Source organism: Zootermopsis nevadensis, unplaced genomic scaffold (genome assembly GCF_977971745.1).
Source record: "Zootermopsis nevadensis isolate Lab colony 2312 unplaced genomic scaffold, Znev_1.0 Znev_ptg000025l, whole genome shotgun sequence".
In the NCBI taxonomy this organism is placed as follows: domain Eukaryota; kingdom Metazoa; phylum Arthropoda; class Insecta; order Blattodea; family Termopsidae; genus Zootermopsis; species Zootermopsis nevadensis.
In genome coordinates this window covers 6421209-6449163 of record NW_028259157.1, presented here as the reverse complement: position 1 = coordinate 6449163, position 27955 = coordinate 6421209, and the positions used below count along the sequence as shown (strand labels likewise).

The window sequence follows — 27955 nt, the reverse complement described above, 5'->3', positions numbered from 1 at the left end:
TAATATTTAGCATGTTAAGGCCTTTTATTCACCAATCATATATATATTATTGCATACTTCTTGCTATACACTTTATTTATAAAAGTCTACATACTTCCAATAACCTGCATATTTTGAAACTGAGATTCTAGTTCCATGAATGTGTAACATCTACTATATACAAATAGCCCATGGCAAAATTCAGCTCCAAGCAATAGCAACATTTTAATAGGTACATCAGATAATAGCTGTCAATGACCAGGAAATTCATAAGATTGCAACCATTGCTTCATATAATCACAAACTGAGCCTTTTTATAGATTGTGGCAAATGTCTGAACTTAGGATATATGATACAGTGTATGTTCCTCAAACAAATCTTGTATATGGGCACAAGTGATTCTGTTGAATGGAAAAGTGTGTAAATATGCAGACTGACTATACATCTAAGAAAACTTTCTAACATATGCAAATTATGCTACGTATTTTGGATGAGTGGGGGTTTAAACCTATAATTGCCTTTACTCACAATACAGCCTCACTGTTGAATCTCACTAAGATTTTTTATCAAGACACATTTTCAATCAATAAGTTAAATTAGAGAGGAACACTGAAAATAAAATACCAGAAAGTGACAAAACTTTATGTTAAAATTTTTGAAATTATGACTGCAGTCACAAATAATAAAGCAGTGTTCAGACAAACATTGGCTAATTCATAAATTTCTGGAAAGAATACTACTAATATAAATGTAATACAAAGTGTTTTAGTTCATGGTAGTAATCAATAGCACATAATATGGTATATTTCACAAATACGAATGTAATAGAAATAAAAAATATGTATTTGTGGCCCACTTTTGTGAACAGAAGATGCTGAGAATTAGGAAGCATGAAGCATCATTCCTCCACCACTCCAGCAAATTTATTTTTACATAATAAAGGCACTGGTGATACAAGTACATACCCACAGTCCAACTACACTCCAACATACTCTAAAACTGATTCTTAAATTTAAATTGTATTTCTAACTCCAAATTTCCTGTATGCTGGTACCATTATTCCAGTGTCATCTCTGTTATCCTGGATCAAAACTGTGTATCAGGAACATTAAAACTGATATTTAGGATGATATTCTCATATTAAAACTTACCTCAGTCAAATGAACTACTTTTATTTATAGTCTTAGTTAGACTTGTAACATAATTATACTTGAGCAGAGTAAGTGATGGATGTCACAGTCACATAACATAATGTCTGATAGTAACACAATATTTAATTTTATATATTCAAACTCACAATTTGAAATGTTTGTGTGACTGATTAATAATGTGTTGCATGAAAAGTTCAACATTGTGAGATTTTAGGTTCTCACGGCAGTGAGTATGAAGATGACTGTGTTCTGGGATGTTGAAACATGTAATCTGGTAGAAGCTAACTAATGTTTTATAGGTGTGTACTGCCTCCATCAACAGAGTGATGAGTCATCAACCGCATGATGGAGGCAGTAAGGACCTCGCAAATGTTGGTAACTTCTACCACACTACATGGTTCAACATCCCAGAAGACAGTCATCTTCAAGTTTTACATTAATATATAAATTCATGCAGCACACGATCACTCTATATCTACGATTCCATTCTAAAGGGTGGAAACCAAAACTTTGTTATACTGATACAGTATATGAAACAGAGGTTTTCATGGATAAAGGATAAACAAGCTGGATTTTAAATTAAAATTAAAATATAAACTATTTATGATTTTACGGTAAGAACTTGTTTGACGGCTCGGACAATGTCATGTGGTTGAGGTAGTGCAGCTGCCTCTAGGCTCTTGGTGTATGGCATTGGTGCATCTACACCTGTTACACGTACTACAGGTGAGTCCAAATGGTAGAATGCTTCACCTGCAAAGAAAAGTAACTTAGTTCATGATAATTGTTGTTTGAATTGAGACTGCTTGATCACATTAAGGGAACTACTCAGACAAGTTCAAGTGCAGAGTTTAATAAGACCTGTGTTAAATTTACACATATATACACACACACACATACGGTAACCATCCAGTCAAAACTGCAACTTCTTATGAAATCTGCTGAATCAAAAAGAAGAGAAATACAAGACAGTATATATGCAAAACATAATCACTATACAGTACACTCCAGATCAGTGGTCCCCAACGCGGTGCCCGCGTTGTTATGGAAAGAGGTTATACTGAATAATGAAGGCCGTTCAATCATGAACATTATAAAATCAAAGCACAGATCTTGACTTACTGACGCCCATCTTGACGATTGTTTGCGAGCAGCAACATCATCCTACACTCCCAAATTTGAAAAACTGGCCGATGAAATGAAGTGCCAAACATCACACTAACTTCCCACTTGAGTAATAATAATAATTGTACTTATAAAACTACGTATTTTTGATTGCATGGTTTCTTGTATCATTAAACGTCGTGTTGTTTTGTGTATTATTTGGTGTCCATATCTTATTTGTCCAGAGAAAAGAAAATTTGGCTTTGTTAATTGGATGGTGCCCGCCACGATCTCATAATCTCTCAAATGTGCCCGTAGGCACAAAAAGGTAGGGGACCACTGCTCCAGATTATCCAGGGTCTATGTGGTTTGAAAAAAAAAGTACAAATTAATTTTAGAAATCTGTTTTAAAATTTGTAACATTTAAAAACAGAACATTATTACTACCTGTTAGAATCCTCTTTTAGAAAATAGTTGGTATGTACTGTACTGAATTTTATATAAAATCCTTTGTGTTATCAGTAAAAATTTATATATCTAAGTACTGTATGTCAGTAAATAAACTTACATATTTCTTACATTTGTATGTTTTTGTTTAACTTTTGTGTATTATCTGGGAAAATACATTTCCCAAACAACCTGGATTATCGGGATTCTACTCTACATTCTTGCTACATTTTATTAGTAAAGGAGTGCTTCAAAGCTCCATGCTTTCTTTTCAGCTTCCATACAAACAAAAGCGAATTACTTTAATAAAACTTTACATATAATTCTATGTGCAAATAATAACCAACCACTCTGGAAAATCACTTTCTACTCTAAATATGATAATGGTACAGCAGATCAAGACTGTTAACAATTGACAACTTTATTGGAAATGATCAACAATATATTGTTTGTACTTACTCTCCATTATTCTAGCACATATTTCTGAACCAATTCCACACTGTGGCCACCCTTGCTCAACTGTCACAAGATGATTTGTCTTTATCACACTTTTTATTATTGTTTCTTCATCCAGTGGTCTAATGGATCTCAGATTTATGACTTCACACTCAATTCCTTCCCCTGCAAGTTCCTTTGCTGCATCAAGTGAAAGTTCTACAGCCCTTGAATGTGCAACCAATGTAATGTGGCTTCCTACAACAAAACCAATACTGCACTGTACTGTACACAAATAATTACAAGAACCAGATTGTAATCATTTCCTATGTGCAATATGGATGGGTAAAGGCACTTAAAGAAGCCAGCAACTCCTAAAAATGTTACACGATATTTGTAATTTGGGGGTCCGCAGTGGCCGCGCAGTCTGAAGCGTGGGTCTTGTGCCGCTTGATCGCGGGGACTGTGGGTTCGAATCCCACTCATGCCATGGATGTTTTTCTGTGTTGTGCTGTCCTGTAAATAGGTAGAGGCCTTGCGACAGGCCGATCCCTCTTCCACGGGGTCCTACCAAATGTCCATAGATCAAGCCAACTAAACAGTTGGGGACCCGTAAAAGGTACCGGAAAATGTAGAAAACATTGTTAAACCAGAAAAAGAAGACGATATTTGTAATTAAGGATAAAGAAATGTTACAATATACTAGCCCATTCTGAGGCAAAACTGTTTTGGTTACACCGTCTTTTCACATCAATGTATATTTAAAATATTAGCATTTTAAATTTATATAAAATTTCAAATTAACACACATTTTATCAATACTCAACTGAACCTCAATATACATAACATAATGGCACGTACTTCACTGATTAACATTTCTATGGCACAGCAGAAGGCTCCATGTTTATATTCTGTCTGTACAGATAAATGGAGATCTTGCTTCTGGCCACATTATTGTGATGGTAAAGTCAACAGCAGGTGGTTAGGTTAGTGTGTAGCTGATTGTGATACTTGTATTTAAAATACAATGGTACAAATTACCAAGTTGTATGTACTGTAACACAGAGAACATATAATTTAGTTCATCTTACCTGTACGTTCTATTTTAGCCTTTCCTATTGGCACAAGAAAGTCTTTAGACATAGCTTCGTCTGATACAGGAAATGCAACGCCATATAAAATCTCATTTTCCAATACCACAACTGGATCTGGGTCACGAATTGCTGCCTTTATCAACCCTTTGTGATCTTCAGCTGTGTATGGGGAGACCACCTGCAAGAGGTATCTGAAAACTAAGTTAACTGACAACAGAAATGAAAAGATTTCAGTTTTAGAAAATTGGCTTTATATTATAAAAAATATTTTGAAGTCACTGTCTAGTGTTTTGTCTTGGTTATGATCTGCCAGTATTGCCAGGTCATACACTACTACATAACTGCAACTGCACAGTGACTTTTCGAACACACTGTATTATATGTTCTCTAATATAAGAATAAAGTAAATTTCATCCAACTGAAAATTTTAATACATTATATTCCATATTAATTTTAAAAGAATCTCATGAGTAAAAGTTATTAATCTTTCTTAAATTCGATGTATCATAATCTGAAAATATGAGCGAATGATTGGTAGTCCCACCCCAAATCCCAAGATGTAAGTATCAGCTCTTCAGTAATTGTAAAATACCTTGAAAACTGTAGAGGATTTTTAAATATCAGACACATCCAAACAATGTTTTTTCAATGACATGATGCAAAATTTGTACTGCTTTATCAACAATGATCATGCTCTAATATTCTTTTATACCCTTTACTGACATTCAAATATGCAAATAAGCTGTCCTACAGTTCCTTGGTAATGAGGGTTGTCAACCAGCTGAATGATGATCAATACACAGCATTACTGTGGAACCCTGCAAGAATTTCATACTGTCATCAAGAGAAAGAGTCCAATCATGCTAATGAGAAATGTCATAGTGTTGCACAACAATGCCTGCCCACTCTTGGAATCAGAAAAATTATATTAAAGAGTGACTTTCAACAGATGGATTATAGTTTATTGTAAAACAAATAATGAATAGAAAGAAAAATGGTCAGCAATAAAGCCTTCTTCATAAGTAATATGAACAAGTGGCACATTGTTAAAATTTCAAGTTTACATGGCAGTAAGGATGATGTTCTTGATTTTGATGTTGTGTAGACTCATCAGTACATACATTGGCATCTACTGACAACTCTACATGTTGCCAAAACCTAGAAAATCATCATCATGCAGCACATTATTCAAAACGAACAAATGGCAATACAACTGGGCAGGAAACAAAAGTTATTACAAAGGAGAATTTATTGAAGATGTGTTTCAGTTTCTTTTGAATAGTATTTCCATGTTACACATTTAATGGGAAATCTACAGATCAAGAATTTGCTCTGTGACTTCACCTTTAGACCTGGGCAATGGCTGTACCAAGCGCCAAAACACTGAGAATGCTGTGCTGCAACACCTGCTGCAGCCCCATTAGGTCCACGGAACACGATGGGCACATTCACCTAAATAATAGAAAGGGAAATAAATTCAATATAAAAAGATATCAAAACAAGTCAGTTACAGACTAACATACAACCAACTTATGCTATGCGGTCACCATAAAAAAACTCTGATATTCAAAAGAGGATGTCTAACAATTGTTTGTCTGTGAAGCATGTGCACTCCAGTAACTGCCAGTTTCATCATACACATTATTACGGTGTCATTATTGCTGCACTGGTGAGGCTACGAGTGCGAAGGAAATAGGTATTTCTTTTATTTTTCTGTCATTTGTTGTTCATTGGCATTACGATTTAAAGGTTCTATGTTTGAATCTGACTGCATACTTTAGGAGTATTTTTATTTTCTGTAGTATACCAGGAACGTATACAAAATATTTTCAGGGCCTGATATCTTTAACCCTCAGACGTGTTTCTACGTGTATACACGCGGGCATTTAAACTTAACTGCTTTCCCGTTCCACGTGCATATACGCAAGACTCTAAGTCTAATTTCTACAACCCATAAGTATGGTATGAATAACGACTGCTTTATAAACTTTGGACTGGTCTGCTGTGAAAGGAATCCTCTTTCTGATGATGTGGCAACAGTGTGTGTATTTCTTTTAACTGTGCTGGCCATTGGTAAGTATAAATGCCTGACCTACAAGTTTTCAAGGCTACCTCTCATACATGTGGTGTTTGTTGTGAATGGAATTTAGGGTCTCAAAAAGGTTAAAATGACAGCCATAAATCCTGGAAATAAAGAGAGGGGAACAGAGTGGAAAGACAGAGGAAAAAAGGTCATATCTGAAGCAGACAAAATGTTCCTCAAGTTAGGAATACAAGTGGAATCGGCATGTATGTGTATTTCAGAAATAACAAAATTTTAACACCCCTATACTCAGAAATCTATAATTAAAAGCCTTGTTAGAAAGAGACGGTTATAACTCTTATGATGATGTATATAGTAGGGGCTACAGTTCGGAGCCAACTGATAGTCACGTGGAGGGGGGACATTTCGTGGCTCGTATTTCTGAAAAAGTAAACAAGTGAAGGCCTCAGATACATTGTGTGGAGTGCCAGAAACGCAGGAAAAGGATAGAATCTATTTATTGGTGTTGTGTAGTGTTTTTATGTCTGTTTCAAGAACTAAAAATACAAAACTCAACTTCTAATCCACTTTCTTCCATTGATCACACACATGGTACTCATCTTGTAAGGTAAGATTACAAAACCATCTTTTAAGAGGATTTCAGTGAAAAATTCATAATTATATCTCATATAGTTCAAAAGTTATGAAGAAAAGAGTATTTTACAGCAAAATTTCAATGGGCATTTAAAAAATACTACCGCCGGAACAGCACGACAGCGGTATATGCTGGGTATTTAAACTACCACGTCGACGGGTTAATAAGATGTGCTTGATTTTTGTTGCATACAGTGTACTACAAAAGTTTGTCTCTTAGGAGAAACTCACAAGGATTTTACTGTAGAGTATGGGAGAGCAAAAGAAAATGTTATCTTTTAACTTACTTTGCCTGCTGACATATAAAATGTTTTGGCTGCAGAGTTTATAACATGGTCTATTGCTTGCATTGAAAAGTTGAATGTCATGAATTCACAGACAGGACGCAAGCCAGCCTGAAATATAATATAATTAAACACTAAAGAAAATTAAGATAAATGCCATCTTATGTTCTATAGTACCAAAATATTAAGGTCTATCTTACCACCTAGTGTGGGAAAGGAAGAGCAATAGGAGATGAAAATTCAGTGAAAATGCAAAAAATGTTCTGTGATCACTTGTATAAAATCACAGACAGCTGGAATTAAGGTAACAATAATAGTAGTTCAGAACATCATGGTAAATGGTGAGGATTCTTGTTTTGTGTTCAGAATCAACTTTCAAACCTCCACTAAGAGATAAGCAATTCTGAGGTATTTCATACTTTTCCTTAATCTGTCTGAAATTCTTAAGAATAGTCCACTATTGCTTTCTTTCATGTCCTTCCTGAGTCATCATTTAGTCATCCTGTCATCCAGCACTTTGTTAACACATGTAGCTGATAAAGTGTCATTATGATATGAAACATTATTAATGGAAAAAAGTAGTCCAAACCATGATAAGTACATGTAAAAAACTCCAACTCACCTGCCCTTCTCTTTAACTGTCATATTTTTCAATAACCTACCACACTGGCATTATTTGTAAGAAACTACTGTTACCAAGGCAAAATTTGGCTAGGTTTAGTTTTTATAAACAAAATCAATTTCTGTAGATTGTATTCAGTCAAGTATTATCAATCACACCTTATATTTACTTATTCAACAAACTGATACTGGAATGTTCCAGCATTCAAAGCTACTATCAGTAGTTACTCTTGGGTGGATTTTTCCAAATCTCCCTTATATTTATAATTAAACAGAATTTAACTTCACAGAAAGACTTAAAATTTAGTACACATATTTATTTTGGCCGTCTATACACAAACTTATTAAAATGAGTTGTTAAAATATTATAACATTCACCATATAAATATAAAATACGTTATGTTATGTTTTGGTACTCTTTTTATCGTATTATGATATTACATTCCATTTTGTTGTAAAATAATAACTGGAAATTAATTCCACAGACAATAAACAATGAAACATTAACACCAAATCAATCATGAAGATGGATGGATTCAACAAACGCATAAAATCAATAAATGCAACGCAGCTTAGTATATAATAGTTTATAAAATTAATAGAATTGATAACCTGAAGATGATGTCCTAGTACATCGAAACATGTCGTTTCTAAATGAAGGTGCCAAAATGGAATGTAATATCGTAATACGATAAAAAGAGCACCAAAACATAACATAACGTATTTTATATATTTTATATTTATATGGTGAATGTTATAATATTTTAACAACTCATTTTAATAAGTTTGTGTATAGACAGCCAAAATAAATATGTGTATTCGAATCAACACAAACATGACGCAATTGAGATACAAATTAAAATTTAGTATTGTGTCACGTTCATGCGTTCTGAGCATGATTAATTTTCAACAAATTACAGTGATTATGAATGAAATAATAATTACATTATCAAGTTAATACAAGCATTCAATCAACCATTAACATACCATTGCAGCTCCAACTGCTATTCCAGCAAATCCCATTTCTGTTATTGGTGTATCAATAACTCTTTTGTCTCCATATTTCTTCCACAATCCACGAGACACTTTATATGCACCATCATACATTGCCACCTCCTCACCCAGAACAAATACTCGTTCATCACGCTCCATTTCTTCATCCAAACCAGCATTGAGAGCATCTCGTACTGTCATCTGTAAAACACAAACTATTATTCAAATATAGTGTGATTTATAAAAAACATTCTGAAAAATTAAGCTCCATGCAGCAAATAACATCCTGCATAAAACATCATAATAATAAAATGAAAGAAAACTTACAAATAGCCCAAAAATGTTCATCCCTTTAAATACACTACATGAAGACTTTAATGCAATTAACCCTATTTGTCCAAAATGCTAAAATATGTTCCCATACAAATTGTTTTCACTGGCTGTAATGCTTAAAAGTGTTTGTTTTCTCTACCTTTATCCTAGTGACATCTGCCAGGTAATTATCTAAATTCTTCTAACATCATCAGACCATACAATATATGTGGACAGCGTCTTTTTCACATATTGGATCAATTCCCAAATACTCTTAACCCTGAGAGAAATGCAAAATTTCTTCAGCAATTGCCATTGTCTCCCAGAAAGAGCTTGGCATAAAGCTACGCTCTATGTTTAATACATATGTTGTTGTGAGAGCAGGTACTGAAAAAGTTCACCACTTCCCAACATTTCAGTACTGTATGTCCAATAAGTTCAGATGTATTAGTAGTTCTGTGATGCCCTGCATTATTCAGCTTAAACTGCCGACAAAAGAAGAAATGATACAGCTGAAATTAAATGTTTTAGAAAAGTTGCCGGTCACACCTTACAAGATGAAATAAATAATCTCACTACTTGAAACAAACTACATCAACATACAGCAGAATGAACACCTTGCACCCATGTAGAGCAGCCTGACAAGCAATGACTTGAGAAGATGTGATGACAACTTATGAAAATTCCTACATGATCAGAACAGGCCTTTTGATATACCTTGAAGATAATAATGACAACTTTAACAATGGAAGGTTACGTAGCTCATAAGCATATCCATCAATAAAACAGATAAGTGTCTGCTCATGAAAAACAAATGTGAGAACTACAATCAAATGCATATACTTTCCGTAAGTTTCACCGAAAAATATGATCATACATTATAAATATTGTTTTCTTTCTTCTCTACTGATTCAAATGTCTACTAAAAACTGCCTTCATTGAACAGCATACATTCATAAGGATGTGACTTTACTACAAACAGTCCAATAAATGAAATGTATAGCCTATTATATATGTCAAAATCTCTGCTGCACTGTTGGTTATAATTTTTTTCATCAGCATTTTCAGTTATTGTAACCTCAAATGTCTGTTGAAATATTCAGAAGTTGTGTAAGAAACAAGATAACTATACTAAGGGGTCCATGACCTATCCATTTGTGATCTGTAGATTGGGTACTTTTGTTAGACTTTTAATGAAAATGTGTTAAGTACTATAGATTTTTTCCCATTCTTAACAGGTAATTTTCTAGCCATTAAAATATCTGAGTGCCTGAAATTACAATGACAGAGTGTGAAATTTCACTAATAATGTTTCCTGGAAAAAACATGCCCAAGTGCTTAATTTGTATTCAGGATTTTCTGGCGTCAAATCAGGGATTTAAAACTGGCTATTAGAGTTGTAGTTTTTTCCAGTTCCTCCAAAATCTGGGTCAGTAAACATGGCCAGAACTACTTTCCAATTCATGAACCACCACTCATTGCATCATTTGATACTGGTATATACTCTGAGTTACTGACAGTGCCATTAAATTCACTATTAATACATAAATAAGGTTACAAACTACCACGAAGTTTCTAGTTTCTTTAAATCTCTGGAAAATCAAGTTCATGTGCAAATTCATTAAATTACTCATTTCTTCCAATTTCCATTTTACCAAATTCTTTTAAATTTTCAATAAAATTATTAAATTCAGCAACAAATGAAGCATTATGCAACATTCCAACATTAAAAACAATTATATTGTTGAACAATGTGGAACAGGCCCACATATTATGGGAAAATTCACCACATTTCATAAAATAAATTGTCATCCCTTGGGACCAATTTTATAAACTAACTAACTAGATGGCTCACCGAACCCGAAGGTTCATCACCGAATTAACCAAAGTCCTCCACCGGACCCTGTCCAGGGCCAACAAAATGCAGTCTCCTTCAACTCCTAGCGCCCATAGATCCCGCCTGACATTATCCTCCCATCTACGTCTAGGTTTTATAAAACCTTAATTTATTCTTAGTGGGGCAAAATTATTTCTGCGATGTCTTCAATATTTTTAAGAAAACTCAACACTGCCGTCATATTTTCTCTCACAACATGTTCATTCTTCACACTGTTTAATAACATTTTGTTAACAGATTGAATTTCTCACAAAGTAGGAGAAGTGTTTGTAATTAGCATAATGAAGAAATTCCGAAGACCATAAATAAAATATGAATAAAAATTAAAAATATATATTAAAATATCATTTTACGTTCGTAAAATGATATTTTAACCTTTAATTATTTTAAATTGTGATTGACGGATAATTTTAATATATATTTTTAATACTATAAATCACAATACGACGCATCTACAATATCTGATAAAAATTAAATTATGTATGAACCCACTAAATATCTATACTTTGGCTAAAATATTTTTAAGAAAACTCAACACTGCTGTCATATTTTCACTCACAACATGTTCATTCTTCACATTGTTTAATAACATTTTGTTAACAGATTGGATTTCTCACAAAGTAGGGCAGCTGTTTGTAATTAGCATAATTAAGAAATCTCGAGGACCATAAAGAGAATATGAATAAAAAATAAATTATGTATGAACCCACTAAATATCTATACTTTGGCTTCAATATTTTTAAGAAAACTCAACACTGCTATCATATTTTCACTCACATTATGTTCATTCTTCACATTGTTTAATAACATTTTGTTAACAGATTGGATTTCTCACAAAGTAGGACAAGTGTTTGTAATTAGCATAATGAAGAAATTCTGAAGACCATAAATAAAATATGAATAAAAATTAAATTATGTATGAAAGCACTAAATATCTATACTTTGGCTAAAATATTTTTAAGAAAACTCAACACTGCTGTCATATTTTCACTCACAATATGTACATTCTTCACATTGTTTAATAACATTTTGTTAACAGATTGGATTTCTCACAAAGTAGGGCAGCTGTTTGTAATTAGCGTAATGAAGAAATTCTGAAGACCATAAATAAAATATGAATAAAAATTAAATTATGTATGAACCCACTAAATATCTATACTTTGGCTTCAATATTTTTAAGAAAACTCAACACTGCTATCATATTTTCACTCACATTATGTTCATTCTTCAGAATGTTTAATAACATTTTGTTAACAGATTGGATTTCTCACAAAGTAGGGCAGGTGTTCGTAATTAGCATAATTAAGAAATCTCGAGGACCATAAATAAAATATGAATAAAAAGTAAATTATGTATGAACCCACTAAATATCTATACTTTGTTTTTTGTTTTTTTTATATCTTAATTGCGTCATGTTTGTGTTTATTAATACAATAATTTATTTACCGTCTTTACACAAACTTAAAAATGTTGTTAAAATTACTTAAAATTATAACATTTTTTTCATTAGATACTAGATCTTGTTACATTTTACATTGACGACATGTTTCGATGTTATCTCATCATCAGGTCTATCAATTAAAATCTGTTGCACTTCTTGCTCTGCGTATATTGATTTGTTTTATTTGTTTGATTTTTTAAGTCTCTTCCATTAAATTTGAAGGCTGTGCCCGGATGCTTTAAATCGGGTTGTATGTGATGTGTTGTGTCCGATATTACGGGCCAGTAGATTGCAACTCTTCTTTAAATCGGGTTGTATGTGATGTGTTGTGTCCGATATTACGGGCCAGTAGATTGCAATCTACTGGCCCGTAATATCGGACACAACACATCACATACAACCCGATTTAAAGCATCCGGGCACAGCCTTCAAATTTAATGGAAGAGACTTAAAAAATAAAACAAATCAATATACGCAGAGCAAGAAGTGCAACAGATTTTAATTGATAGACCTGATGATGATGAGATAACATCGAAACATGTCGTCAATGTAAAATGTAACAAGATCTAGTATCTAATGAAAAAATGTTATAATTTTAAGTAATTTTAACAACATTTTTAAGTTTGTGTAAAGACGGTAAATAAATTATTGTATCTATACTTTGGCTAAAATATTTTTAAGAAAACTCAACACTGCTGTCATATTTTCACTCACAACATGTTCATTCTTCACATTGTTTAATAACATTTTGTTAACAGATTGAATTTCTCACAAAGTAGGGCAGGTGTTTGTAATTAGCATAATAAAGAAATTCTGAAGACCATAAATAAAATATGAATAAAAATTAAATTATGTATGAACCCACTAAATATCTATACTTTGGCTTAAATATTGTTAAGAAAACTCAACACTGCTATCATATTTTCACTCACATTATGTTCATTCTTCACGTTGTTTAATAACATTTTGTTAACAGATTGGATTTCTCACAAAGTAGGACAAGTGTTTGTAATTAGCATAATGAAGAAATTCTGAAGACCATAAATAAAATATGAATAAAAATTAAATTATGTATGAACCCACTAAATATCTATACGTTGGCTTAAATATTTTTAAGAAAACTCAACACTGCTATCATATTTTCACTCACATTATGTTCATTCTTCACATTGTTTAATAACATTTTGTTAACAGATTGGATTTCTCACAAAGTAGGGCAGCTGTTTGTAATTAGCATAATTAAGAAATCTCGAGGACCATAAAGAGAATATGAATAAAAAATAAATTATGTATGAACCCACTAAATATCTATACTTTGGCTTAAATATTTTTAAGAAAACTCAACACTGCTATCATATTTTCACTCACATTATGTTCATTCTTCACATTGTTTAATAACATTTTGTTAACAGATTGGATTTCTCACAAAGTAGGACAAGTGTTTGTAATTAGCATAATGAAGAAATTCTGAAGACCATAAATAAAATATGAATAAAAATTAAATTATGTATGAAGCCACTAAATATCTATACGTTGGCTTAAATATTTTTAAGAAAACTCAACACTGCTATCATATTTTCACTCACAATATGTACATTCTTCACATTGTTTAATAATATTTTGTTAACAAATTGGATTTCTCACAATGTTGGGCAGGTGTTAGTAATTAGCATAATTAAGAAATCTAGAGGACCATAAATAAAATATGAATAAAAACTAAATTATGTATGAACCCACTGACTATCTACACTTATATTCAACCTTAGCTAAATACGGCACTTTTTTCAAGTGAGTATATCCTCTTGCAGCTCATATGAACAGTAGAAACAAACAGCACGACTAAAAGAAAGTAATAGCAAAAACTAAATTCGTACCTGCTGTGCGTTAACAATTCTTGAAGTTGAAAATGCTCGCCGGGATAAAAATTTTGCTGCATTCTGCAATGAATAAGTTTGTCATTATCAGAACTTACAACCCAATGAATAACAAAATTTTATTTGTAGTATAAATTAAATTAAAATATTACCAGCAGAAACACGATGCCTCCGTGCGTCACCATCTTGATCACACGATAAATGACCGCTAGCAGAAACCTCGTCGACTTTCTCTTCTGTGAGTGGTAGTTCCATTTATATAGATGGCATGTTGTTAGATGTAGTGCCATCTGTTTACAGAGGTATGGGACTTAAAAGCTCCTTGTTCTAAATTCATGTATTCTGCCTTCCCAAACTGGCCAGTAAGTGTCTGAGGCCATATTTTGGCTCTGCACTGCATATTAGGTCTCTTCGCACAACATAAGATGTTCGTTTACTAAATTGTCGATATTGTCCTTGGAATGTGGACTTGTACATTTACCAACAACTTGAGCTTTATCATTAATTAAAATCCTTCAATTCTGTCAGGGCTAAAGTTTTCACCCTGTCAGCATGAAAATAATTTTCATTAAGCCACTTTTCACACTTCTAAACTATGCGGTGAACCAAATTTAAGTGCTGCACTCTATTATTGGATTCAACATTACAGAATTATAGAGTATTTGCTGCAATCTTCTTCTTCTTCTTCTTCTTCTGTCGTACGCGAAGTCGAAGGATGCCAATATCGATAGCAAGAGGTCATTTGTGATTTTGTTGACAGTCGTTTTATAGTCTGGGGCAGTAATACTGTGTTGTGAATGACAGACTTCACAAGTTAGGTTTCTTCCCCTTCCTAAACAACTTCAAGAAATGAAAGACGAAAGAGATTTGGATAAGTAAGTGAAATTTATGACACATAGTGTTTTTTAAACACTTCCTTCACAAGCTACATAGTACTACTATATTCTTAGTTTAGAGATGATACTTCATGTAGTTGACATTTCTGAAAAACATATTTTTACTGTACTAACAACAGCACTTTCCATGCCAAAGTATGAATGGGCTTTGTAATGAAGCAATGTTTGGCACTTTACTCCACCATGACATGGTTAACTGCCTAAAAGAATTTTATTGCTTTTACACAAAAGCTGTCATCCTGCAAAGGAAATTAATACTGCCACACCATAACACTTATTTATCAAATGCATCAGACCCATAAGTTAGTCACAATATGATAGAAAGCCATGACTGTTCACACTCTGTCCAATTCCTAAATATTCACTACTGTGTTGTCCTACCTGGCTGCACTGCCATCCAGTCTCATAATAATCTAAAAGCATTTTCATACAAGACAGGCATAAATTCAAGCCCTTTTTGTAGATGATAATTTGTTTGATGTAAATTCAAATACAGAGGAATGAGTCCTGCAACCCATTGCTAATGCAGGTATTTCCATACATTTTTATTATATTTAATGGATCCATAAGATAGTCAGATGGTGACAGGATGTGGAAAAAGTCATAATAATAATACAATACATATTATAAAGTACAATTCATACTATTATATAAATTTCATTTAATACAAACAAAGGGTTCACCTAAAGAAATAAATTACAAATAAATATACTCATTACATACAGAAGTTAAATTATCACTTACTTGTAAACAATAGAAATTAATCGACAGAGTAAAAGGAGTGTGTAATTAAGTATCTTTTCAATGCTAGTTTAAATTGTGCCTTTTTATTTACAAGACTTGTGAGATTTGATGGTAGACTGTTGAAAATTTTGATCCCTGCATAATATGCACTCTTCTGAAACCTGAGAGGTTGGCAATTGGTCTATGAAGTTGATTTTTATTCCTTGTGTTGACACTGTGTACAGCAGAATTAGTTTGAAAATGTTCTTGGTTATTTACAATAAAGTTCATTAATGAGAATATGTATTCACATGGAAGAGCTAAGATCTCTAATCTCTTAAATAGACTTTTACATGAATTTCTAGGTTTGACACCAGCCATTAATCTAACAATTTTCTTTTGTAAAGTGAATATCTTTTTGATGTTTGATGAATTACTCCAAAAAATTATTCAATACTTCATTATAGAGTGAAAACAGACAAAATATACTGATCTGAGTGTGTCAATGTTGCTGACATGCAACAGAGATCTAACTGCATAACTTAGGTATCAGTTTATCAATATGATTTGTCAAATTTTGGTGATTATCAATTTGCAAACACAGGAATTTTGTATTTATTGACTCTTGTATATACTTTCCATTAAAGCATATTGTGGTGAGTTATTTGTTATAAATTTTATTAGATTTGTTTTATCTAGATTTAGGGCCACTTTGGTAGCAGTTAACCATTTACTCATGAGACAGAACTATGTTTGATGTTGAACAGAAATCATCAAAGTTTTTATTAGAAATTATGACACTTGTGTCATTAGCAAATATTATGGGTTCTGTTTTTATTGTTGGAGGAAGGTCATTTATGTATATTATAAAAAGCAAGGGCCCTAAAATTGACCCTTGGGGAACTCCATGTTTTATTGTTCTCCATCTGTTAAGCAAGATCTGATATCTATATAATAAATGTAATTCATAATGATTGCACCATCTAGAAAGATTTTAAGACCAAAGTCCTTTCCTTAATTAGGCCATTACATTTCCATATGACAATCCACTTTGCTAAGCAACTTTTCTCAGTGACCTGTTGAGATCATAAAATTTCAAGTATATTTTCCACAGAATTATTAAAGGTTAACTAAAACACAATGTGAAACTTCACACCTCAAAGTCAGCTTGGCAGGTTACATAAGAACTGGATCTTAGGCCATGTTTAACAATAAACACACATTGTGCTAGTGAAAAGGGCATCATCTTGCCTTAGCTTTCCACACAAAAGCACTGGTAGGTGATTGGCATTTCAGACAAGTTGCAACCTACATGGGGTTATGTGTAATAATGACTGTTTAACACATACCTGCTTTGGATTCTTTGGGCCAATCCAGTTATTTTAATAATTAACTGCATAACTTTTCAGTCACTCTGTAGAAATTTAAACACTGGATCACTGTGTTACAATGAATTTATTACAGGCTTGCTGAGGAAGAACTCCTACGGGAAGCGCAACGAGGTGCCTCGAGAGCAGCTGTTGGTGGTGCCCTGGCATGGCAGAAATGCCCCTTACAACCTACAAACAAGCGGTTTTTATTTAACACGATTCAACAAACAATAAATGCAAATAAACTGAAAGAAGAATATAAAATAAATAAATCTGAACCAACAAAATACCATTCTGGATATTCAACTCAGAAACTAACCTCACACTGCAGCTCAGAAACTAATAGGAAAAGAACCAGGAATGATACGTATAACATTCATAATAACGGAGAAAAGCGACAGGCATATAAAAGGAGAGCTGATAGTAAATACAGCTCTCAATTCACAGGACATTCCTCATGATCTTTTACTTTAGGTTTCACTTTATTCTGCAGTTTATATGGACTGAAATATAAATGATCAGCATGAAGAAATCCTTGATGAAAAAAATAAATGAGATTCCGACAACTGCAGCTGGAGAATTTATGAACACGCAATTAACACTTATCGTGCATAGTTCATAATGACAACCACATTCAACCCGGGAGCCAGTATAGATAATACAACATGAGACAAAACACAGTAGTGAAAATAAATGGAAAAAACAGATAAATCTGTCTACTTGTGAAGTGTGTACAAAACCAGCAAGATCCAAACTAAGATAAAGAAATGTAAAGACTTGAAAAATGTATCATTTAGCAAAGAGTTCACATGTAAAATTACAATTTTCAGTTTGTGTTCTAAAAAGATTACATGGTGCAGACATGGACATGTACTAAGAAAGAGAGGAAAGTAAACTGCAAGCAGTTAAGATGAAATTCCTGTTATAAATAGTGGGGAAAACAAGGAAAGAGAGAATTAAAACATATACATTATTGCATGTGACACTTTTCAGCTACAGTCATCCCACAATTGATGAATTTTGTATAGATTATCACAGGCTAAATTAAAATACTGAAAGGCATATTGCATACACAAATTTCATTAGTGATGATATAACATTAATAACAACTGATAAAATCATTGCAGTTGCAAATTTAACATTAAACATATTTAATTCCAAACAGCAGACTTGTGATGATGTATTTGGTTGAAATTCTTTACCTTCCTTTGAAAACAGAAGTATTAACACTTACAAGCACCACATTCTAGTAATCCATCATGTATTATGATATGTTTTCTGCCTTTTCTTCAGAACTGGAGGATGTGAAGGTCTCATAATATGTAAACTGGAGCATGTGAAAGCACCCTTGCAAGACACTGTTAATGTACTTCACAAAACGCAGTGTATCTTTGTCTCTGAATGCTAAAGCAAGAGCATTATAGCTTGGTAGAAGAGTCAACAACTGAAAAAGGGAAACAAAAGCAACTTGGAGATTCAGTAGCAACAGCAAAAAGAATTATAACAAAACTGGTGTAGTAAACCACTGTTTATTCTCCTAGAAAGAAAGTCTTGGCATTCCGACATCAAAGGGTGGAAGTAATGATAACTTTAAAGCTTTCCTAAAAATGAGTTTTAAAATATTTAAAAAAAATGGTAACTTTGCATCAAAGCTTATACTTATTGCAATCTCTGTTAAATCCTCATCTTCCCAGCAACACTTAATTTTATCTACTTCTGTGTTTAAATGACTGCATACCACATACCACTTTGTTTAGTCAAGACATATTTAAAGAATATTTCAAACACAACATAAGAAATTCATGCACATACATTAGCTTTATGGATGCACATCAAAACATCTGGATCAGATAAACAACTTACCTCTTCATCTGCATCACGAGCTACATAGGACACAAAACCTCCTTGCAGCTGCTTCAAACTGTGGACATTGAAGTGGATGATGGCATCCAGTGCATACTCATTACTCATATGGTCATCACGCATTAAAGTATAGAAACCATTTTTCCACCGCTGTAATTCATATGAGCACTGGGGCAGCATTACTTCAGCTATAAAAGCATCATACAGTGACAACAAAATTCAAGCAGTGAAGTTAACTATACAGCATGGTAAATCAGTTTACAAGCAGTTTTATTTGTGGAACAATTCTGAGATCAGGAATAGTGAAGATACCAGCACCACGAAAAAGTGCTAGAACAAAAATTAATACATTTCCTTGATTTTAACTCACACTTATTCAATTTTCTTGTGGTTAGTGAAGTGAGAGAAATGCATCTTTTTATCACAGATTTGGTAAATACTGGAAGTAAGGTTTAACCGCAGTCTCATGCCAGGTGGCACAGCACCTAGTGTAATTTCTTTCTCGTGTATGAATATGCAATTTAATGTAGAATTGTAGCAAAGTATTTGTGTTTGACATGAACTCTTGAATCTGATTACCTCATATGTAGCTCAAAGTCTATTCAGTGAATCTTTTCTATGATGCAGGATCAGAAGTAATGAGTCACACTCATATATTGTACTTGCATTCTATTCTTGATGCATTAAGTTACCCACAAAGCATTTATATGTATTTTCCTCTTTCTTAAACCAGAATCTCAACCAACGAATGTTTCAGTGACTGCTTAGCACTCCTGATGTATATTCAAAACATTTCAATGTAAATTCTTGGCTCAGAGGCAGACCAACTTGACTGAAGCTTTATGTGGTTATTTTCAGTATCTCCATGCAACTGTTGGCAGAATATTGAATCTTTGGGATGATCTGTACTCAGTACTATTCAAAAATTATTATTCCTATGGTTAGTCAAGCCAGTAACATTCAGGCGTGAGAGTGTTGGGCTACAGTTCAGTGGCCAACACAGATGAGAATCAAAATGGCTGTCTTTTGGGTTGTAGCACAATATAGTCTGGTAGAAGTTTAATGATGTTTCAAAGGTCCTTGCTGCCTCCATCACCAGATCCTGATGATTGAGGCAGCAAGGACCTCTGAGACACCAATAATCTTCTATCTGAGTGCATGGCGCTACAACCCAGAAGATAGCGAGAAGAAGTCCAAAATTGATGAGGCTCTATGCAATAAATGCTATGGGTGTACATAAAGCAAAATCACATCCTCTCATATATTAAAGTTCCTCAGTATTTCCAAGCAAATGCTAGTATAAGAATTAGTCAACCTATGTTTGTTTCTCATTCAAATCATATGTACAAAGGAAAGTAGAATTCATTACTGCTTGAAAAAATATTTAATCCATTTACTTTCAAATTATTAACAACATAAAATGCTGGGGGGAGTGACTAAAGGCTTATCCATTATGAACAAGCACAATATAATTCCAAAATATACAAAAATGTTGGGACAGGACCTACATCTGAACATTGATAAATACTTGTCTACTGTGGGGCAGGAAACTGAAGATCATGGAAGAAACAAGAAAACTAAGAATCAAGCTTAAAATTACATTTACGTGTATAAAGCCACATTAATGTACAATTGTAATGTATGATAAAATGTCACATACTATTTTGAGATGGCATCAACTCCAAATTTGTAATGTTACCAAGCAATTTGAAGAACTGTTCTGATTTCAACAATTGCACAAGCTTACTCATTGGTAATGGCAGTACTTTCTCGCATGAAGTCTCATACTTTCTGCAAAGAAAAGTTATGACAATTTTTTTCACTTTACAGTACATAAGATAAACCCTTCTTTTATACCAAGGTTTTTTTTTTGGTACCATCGGGTCAGAGCTGACCCCTGGTGACATTATGAAAAAGTTCCCTCAGATAGGGACCTGTTCATATGTTTTCTCGGCAAATGATCCAGAAGTGGTTTGCCATTGCCTTCTTCTGTGTGTAAATGATGAGAATGGAGTAATTGTTGGGATGCCACAGAGAAACCGGGGAAGCCCCTGAGGAAAACTCTGATACCTGGACCACGGCCTTGCCCAGCACAAGTTATAAATTTGGGCACCACCAGGAATCGAACCCAGGATTACAAGGTCAGCGTTCTGACCGCTAGACCACTATACCAAGTTAACACAGAGTAATTTTTGTGCCTTACCACCTCTTGGTAATTGTTTATAAGTTCAAAACAAAGAAAGTGATAATGCCTTTAGTTTTGAAATTCTGGCCAACCAAAAGCTGAATTAAACTGTTTCCTCACTACAGTATAACATAATTGGCACATGGTAGATACTAGTATTTCTGAATCCACAAAAACTGCTCCTGATAACAGACTAGATCATGTATTAGTTTCATAATACATAATTGCAAATTTTGTTTCCAATTTCTCAATGGAAAACCAAGTGTAAATACCAAAAGTGTGCTAAAATGTTTATTATTTCATGTATAAAATTTCTGGAGATATATGTGGATGGTTAGAATTTGATTCAGGATTTTGATCATACTGTGTCAATAAATCACGTGATTCATATTAGACAGTAGTCTTGAAATTCTCTCCCCTTAAGCACATGTCTCATCCTATGAAATGACTACACATAAATGACTCACATCAGAGTTTGAGAAAAAATAAAAACTTCCAGTCAAATTAAAACCACCCTTGTAAAATTCTGATTTTCATTCACAGGACTTAATCTTATATCATTTTCCAAATTCTAGATTTAATATTTCACTTACCTACGATTGGGTGGTCCTTGCAGTTCCCAAGAAATATCATCACTACATAAGCAATCACATATTTCTTTATAGAAATCTTTATGTAGGAAGTCTGGCAACAAAATCTCACTATCCTGCTCAAAGCTGGAACTAATCTGTTCTTGTATGTCAGAGTCCAAGTACATAGGATTCACATATTTTAAAAGACTACTGTCATCCTGCCAATAAGAACAAAACAGGTAAAAAATGGGTGGATCTAAGCAAGAGATGGGTAATTATTTTTAGTTATACCATATACTCTATGCAGGCCATAACAATAATACTTTACATTACACATTATTTTCTAGATTAATGTTCATATGAACTTTCTTCATTGCTTGAAGACTCACCCATACAAGGTGCACCTTATATACTTCTGATTTTATGCATTAATCTGGAAATTTCTAGGTCACACCTCATAAAATATTAATTATAACAAAATCGTTTGGTGAGAATAAATACAGGTTTAAAACAAAATTATATGCCCTATACATAATCCACAATGCTAACAAATGTCACCTGGATGGGATAAAACATGTGTACATCTATATGGGCATTTGGAACAATATTACTGCATTCTGGAAGAGGCCCATGAAACCAACCATTAACAGAAAGCCTTGTTCGATCTACGACTCCCACTTCAGCTACCTGAAACATGAAATAAGTGTTCATTATCAATATTTAGTATAAACCACAATTATTAGCAGATTTAAAAATATATGAACTGGTAAAAATCTCACAGACTAGGTACTTGTTGTCAGTATATAAATTTTCTCAGCGTGAAAACTGGCTATTCTGACAAATGATGTCTGTGGTTTTCTCAGTACCTCAAACCATATTCTGAGACAGTGTCTTAAAATACGCTAGGACCACTTCTTCCGAGATAATTTCTAACTCGCCATTTGAAATACCATTCAATACTGTATATTAATAAAATCTTGGCAGGTAATCAGCTGTATCAGTTGCTTAAAATCGACATTTTAGGGACCAGCTCCTTCACTGTCATCATGATCTGATGCAACAGTTTGTCCAGACCATCCCTCATATACACATATCCAGTGCCTGTATTCAGGGTGTTGAGGAGGATATTTGGGCCTAGGAGAGAAGACGATGGGGTATGGAGAAAACTGCATAATGATGAGCTTAAAAATCTGTACTCCTCCCTCAGTATTGTCAGGGTGATTAAGTTGAGAAGAATGAGATGGGCGGGGCATGTAGCACGCATGGATGGGACAAGAGGTGTGCACCGGGTATTGGTTGGGAAGCCTGAGGGGAAGAGGCCACTGGGGAGACCTACACATAAATGGGAGGATAATGGCAGGCAGGATCTATGGGAGATAAGAGTTGATGGAGACTGGATTTTGTTGGCCCAGGGCAGGGTCTGGTGGAGGGCTTTGGTTAATTTGGTGATGAACCTTCGGGTTCCATAAGCCATCTAGTTAGTTAGTTAGTACCTGTAATTAAAGCTGAGTACAAGCCATTGCTGTACAACCTATGCAAATGACAAACATTACTTATAGTTAAATAAGAGACTTAAATTTACATAATGTTTTAAAAAGAACAATTGTTTTCATAAAAAATTATGGTACTTCAGACACGCAAGAAGGATAACAAATGACACAACATATGGAAGAGTAAACTCAATTTATTTTTTAAAATGAACACTTGTACACAAAACAGCACTCACAAGTTCAAAATCCAGGGTTATTTTCATCCTTTCAAAAAAATTCTGAGATCACTGGATGCATACCACCACATCAGCATTGAAATATATATTCATATACACATATCAATATGCTTACCTGGTGAAATGATTTACACATCACTTCAAAGAATACAAGAGAGTTGAACAAAGGCTGGACACTTTTCACCACTTCTTGGGGTTGACCATTATCTGTGAAACAATATAATACATACAATAATGTTCAATACAAATATAAAATTTATACCAAGGCTTCTAAAATGTACATGATAGCATGCTTATGTGCTGACAATTTTAACCGCTGACACTGAAATTACAGTCTAATTTTTGTTTTCGTATTTGAATGCAAGCATATTCACAATAAGTACATAAAATATTATATAAACATTTTTCTTTGGAAATAATTTACTAAATACCAACTTCATAAATCCACAAACGGCTGACAGAATCTCTTCAGTTTATTACCCGCAGTCACAAACATTCATTCCAGATACCAACGCAATTACTGTACAGGTTAACCATTACAATGTTACCACATCTGCCAAAGGAAATGAATTATCCTTTTCTATGCATAATGCCATAAAAACTGAAAACTCTTCTCCAAACAAAGCATGAAGCGTCTTGAATGTTGAATGCATCATAGCCTTTCTATTAATGAGTGAGAAGTCGCCATGGGAGAATGTAAACACAATTAGCATTTTCTTGCCTAAAAAATCGCAGAATGGAAAAAATAACTGATAATGTCTATGAAGGAGGGATTGTTTGACAAGCTATGCCAGTCTGTCAAACTCTAAACCTGAATCTGGGATCAGTCCAACCTGTAGAAAATATTTCATGGGTCCCAAGATGAAATGATGATAATCCCATACATACATCACCTAGCAGGAATAAAGCAAACTTGAGGTATGAGATAAGTATGATAATTTTATGAACAGCTTAAGACACCAAAGATGACCCCTCCCTTCACGTCACACTTAACATTTTCCCAGCAGCCCTCACCACATCTAGAAAGCTATCAAGTACACTTAATAGAGAAGATACCATGCACACAAGCACCAAGGTATATTCGCATGCTAGTAGATGGCAGTGATGAATAAAGAGTATCACAAATTTAGAATCTGGAAAATTTTGTCCGGACAGAAGAGAATGTTGCCTACATGGAGAAGCAGGAGGTCTACACGGCACTTGCATTAACCTTTGGGAAACCAATCAAAAGTCAACAGGTGAATTATAGGAGGAGGAGAAGATGACTGTCTTCTGGGTTGTTTTACCATGTAGTCTGGTAGAAGTTTACCAATGTTTCAGAGGAAGCTTCTACCAGACTACACCGCGGAACAACCCAGAAGATAGCCATTTTCAGACTAATCGCTGTGAATGCCTCAAATCCTACAAGAGTGAATCACACTTTACTGAACTATTTAAATGTTTTAAAAACTTACCATCTGTGTTAAAAAGTTCCAAGGAACCACCATAATCTGGCAGCCAGTGTTCACTCAAGTAGAGAATAAATGCAATTCTTCTATCTTCACATTTATCATCATGACACAGCAGGTGATCTGATAGGATACAAACATAGTATATAAATTAATACTGCACATTCTTCTGCTTAGTTTAAAAGGAAAATAAAATGCATAGTCTACATAGCTTCCCCAAAAGAATAATATGGAGTCAGAAATGTTGCATCATCTCAGCTAGTGCAATGCTATTCTTAATGGTTAATACACACATGATCCCACTCTTTCGTGCCTTGCATTTTCAATTGAGATAAGAAAAAAATAAGAGATCAATAGTATCATTCCTGATACTGATTTCAAATTTCTAAAGTCGTATATTGCCTAAGCCATGAAATAAAGCCTATACTAAAATGGTTTGTACACCTGCTTTGTATTTCAGAGGTCTTGTTTTTGATTTTAAGCCTAAAGGTTAGCTCTCTGGAATAAGGTATGAGTAACTTTGGCTTTCAGGGTTATACTTAATCAAATGTTAAAAATTGTCCATTTAAACACACAATGCAGTCGCTATCCTCAGGATAAATAAATGTGGTGGTAGGGCATGTCTGAAAGTTTTATATAGGGCAGTTAGTATGTGTTAAGTAGGATTCAATGGTGCTGATTGGTACAGCAGAAGAATGGACTGCTATCTGCCCTGAGGTTGGCAACTACGTCTGCCAAAATGGACAGTTTTCAACATTCAGTGTGGCTCAACCCTGAAAGCCAAAGTTACACACTGATCCCCTGCTGCAAAAACCTAAGGACAAGAACTGAACAAGGTATTTTGTTGTTTTTTGCCATGCAAGTGGAGTAGTTTCTTAAAAATAGGCAACAACATTCATTGCACTTCCTTTTAATTTTTAGAACTCACAATCATTCTCCCATTCAACAATAAATTATCTGTAAAACTGAGACAGCATAATAAATAGCCTATGAAACCAAGCCATGACAGACTGCATACAGTAGGTGTAAAAGGAATATTCCACATATTCTTGTGCATGGCATCAGGAGGAAATAAAATGTTCAACTTCATGCTTTTAAAACTCAATTAAATAATTTCACACTGTGTAATAGGACAATTTACTATACACAACTTTAATAACACAGTTCTAAAATAATATACTTACCTGAATAATTATATGAAGAACATGTCACAGAGACTTTAGTGTTAAGTTTTATACTTGTTGCCATTTCCAGCCATGTACAACATTCTTCAACAAGAAACTGCTTCAGTGAGTTAATCAGAGGTTTATTTATTGCTGCTAAGTCATGTGACTGGTGGAACTGGTACAAGTCATTCCGCTTCATTATGAATTTAAGGTCTAGGAGCTCTGCTTTCAATTCCTTTAGATATTCCCTATCTTGTATGAAATTCTCCACAATGCAATGTTTAAAGGGTAAAGCATCTACATGAACACCAAAATCTGTAACGAAAATTTTTGTATATTGCGTTTTTCCCTATATTAATCAACTAATACAACATTTAAAGACCACACATTCTGAGGCATTACACCTACAACGAGCCTTCAAACTGTATTACCAGTTTACATTATGGGGACTGAAGTTGTGATCTGTACTTTTTTACCATCAGTTACACAAAATAACCATGCTTTTGTTACCTAGTACAGGTATATTTGGATAACAACACAATCGTCATCAAGGCTTTTATGTTAAATCAGTGTGCATGTACTGGGAAGAAATAAAAATTACTACAAACTTTAAATCAATTTCCCGCTACGGGACTACTTACACAGCTGGCAACGTGCCGGAAACAAGCAACCGGAATGCTAAACAAATGAAGTACTGGAGCGTCAATTTAAAATACCAAAATATTCCAATTTCCTTATACGTGTAACATTCCTATTCATTTGTGATTAATCAGTGATGACTTCTTTGTATTAAATGTTGCTAAATGATCTTAGATAATATTGATCTTCCTCATTTGATTGTCAGATACATGCACACCAACGTGAAAAAAGCACTTCTATGCAAACTGTATGTAAATAAATTATTATATTTGTCTGCGCAAGCTTGCCAATGTCGGATTGACACCAACTCTCTATAAACTCAGAGTTGGCAGTTTAGTCCAACACAAACCTGTGTGCAGTGATTTGTCAGAGATCCAACAGTCATTAATGATGCCGACTTTCTCCTTCAAGCAACTCCTAATTGCCGCTTTTCTTTCACATCTTAATTTGACAGAGTCTGTGATTACGTCTTCATATTTTCGTTTGAGTTCCATTTCAAACCCTATATATGGTTCCACTTGCACTAACAAAACATGTAAATCCTCACAACGCAAGAGGAACATAAGAATCACACGACAACAACGAAACAACAACGGAAGTAATGGTCCACATGGGGTAACCTTGATGTGCTGCCAACATTATATTTTACCTACGCAAAATGAACCTGAAGCAACTTAAGGTATTTAATTATACTCATAACTACCATAAATTAGTTTGATACGCATAGTAAGGTGTTCTTATTTCATGGTGCTGTGGGTGAGTGGGCGCGGACCTGCGTGCTTGCTGTATTACATTAAACAAATCAGAATAATATAAAATTTGAGCTCTCACGGTGGTGAAAGTGAAGGTTTTGACGCCGTGCGGACTCTTTGGCAAATACCAACATTTTGGAAAGAAATTACATTTCGTTCTTCGGCCATGAAGAGGAAGACAATGTTTTATTTGGTATCTACCCACGTGTCCAAACGGCGTCAAACCAGAGGAACAACGTAGTCACATTTGTGAAAAATTAGAAAAACCAGAAATAAAGTTAGGGGCCAATTTTCAGATATGAATCC

At 33.9% G+C, this 27955-nt stretch overlaps 2 protein-coding genes across 4 annotated transcripts; both read right to left on the bottom strand.

The window, feature by feature from the left end:
• Pdhb (Pyruvate dehydrogenase E1 beta subunit) lies at positions 1-14615 on the bottom strand. Its single transcript, XM_022062084.2, has 8 exons — positions 14462-14615; positions 14310-14372; positions 8780-8986; positions 7175-7282; positions 5555-5662; positions 4208-4388; positions 3141-3374; positions 1-1883 (listed from the first exon to the last, which is right to left on the bottom strand). Exons 1-8 carry the CDS (start codon positions 14597-14599, stop codon positions 1732-1734), a joined length of 1191 nt encoding a protein of 396 aa, XP_021917776.1. The 5' UTR covers positions 14600-14615; the 3' UTR covers positions 1-1731.
• A 1231-nt stretch (positions 14616-15846) lies between these two features.
• On the bottom strand, positions 15847-27540 carry sud1 (Prolyl 3-hydroxylase sud1). 3 transcript variants are annotated; one of them, XM_022062080.2, is made up of 10 exons: positions 27247-27540; positions 26277-26573; positions 25099-25215; positions 23760-23851; positions 22477-22605; positions 21940-22136; positions 20822-20952; positions 19162-19349; positions 18533-18742; positions 15847-17487 (listed from the first exon to the last, which is right to left on the bottom strand). In XM_022062080.2, the coding sequence occupies exons 1-9, from the start codon at positions 27458-27460 to the stop codon at positions 18563-18565; spliced, it is 1545 nt and encodes a 514-aa protein (XP_021917772.1). In that variant the 5' UTR covers positions 27461-27540; the 3' UTR covers positions 15847-17487; positions 18533-18562. The 3 variants fall into 3 exon arrangements, with proteins under 3 accessions (XP_021917772.1, XP_087211756.1, XP_087211757.1); XM_087355630.1 differs by having other exon boundaries at positions 15847-18742; XM_087355631.1 differs by lacking the exon at positions 27247-27540 and adding an exon at positions 26900-27071 and having other exon boundaries at positions 15847-18742.
• Between the last annotated feature and the right edge of the window lie 415 nt (positions 27541-27955).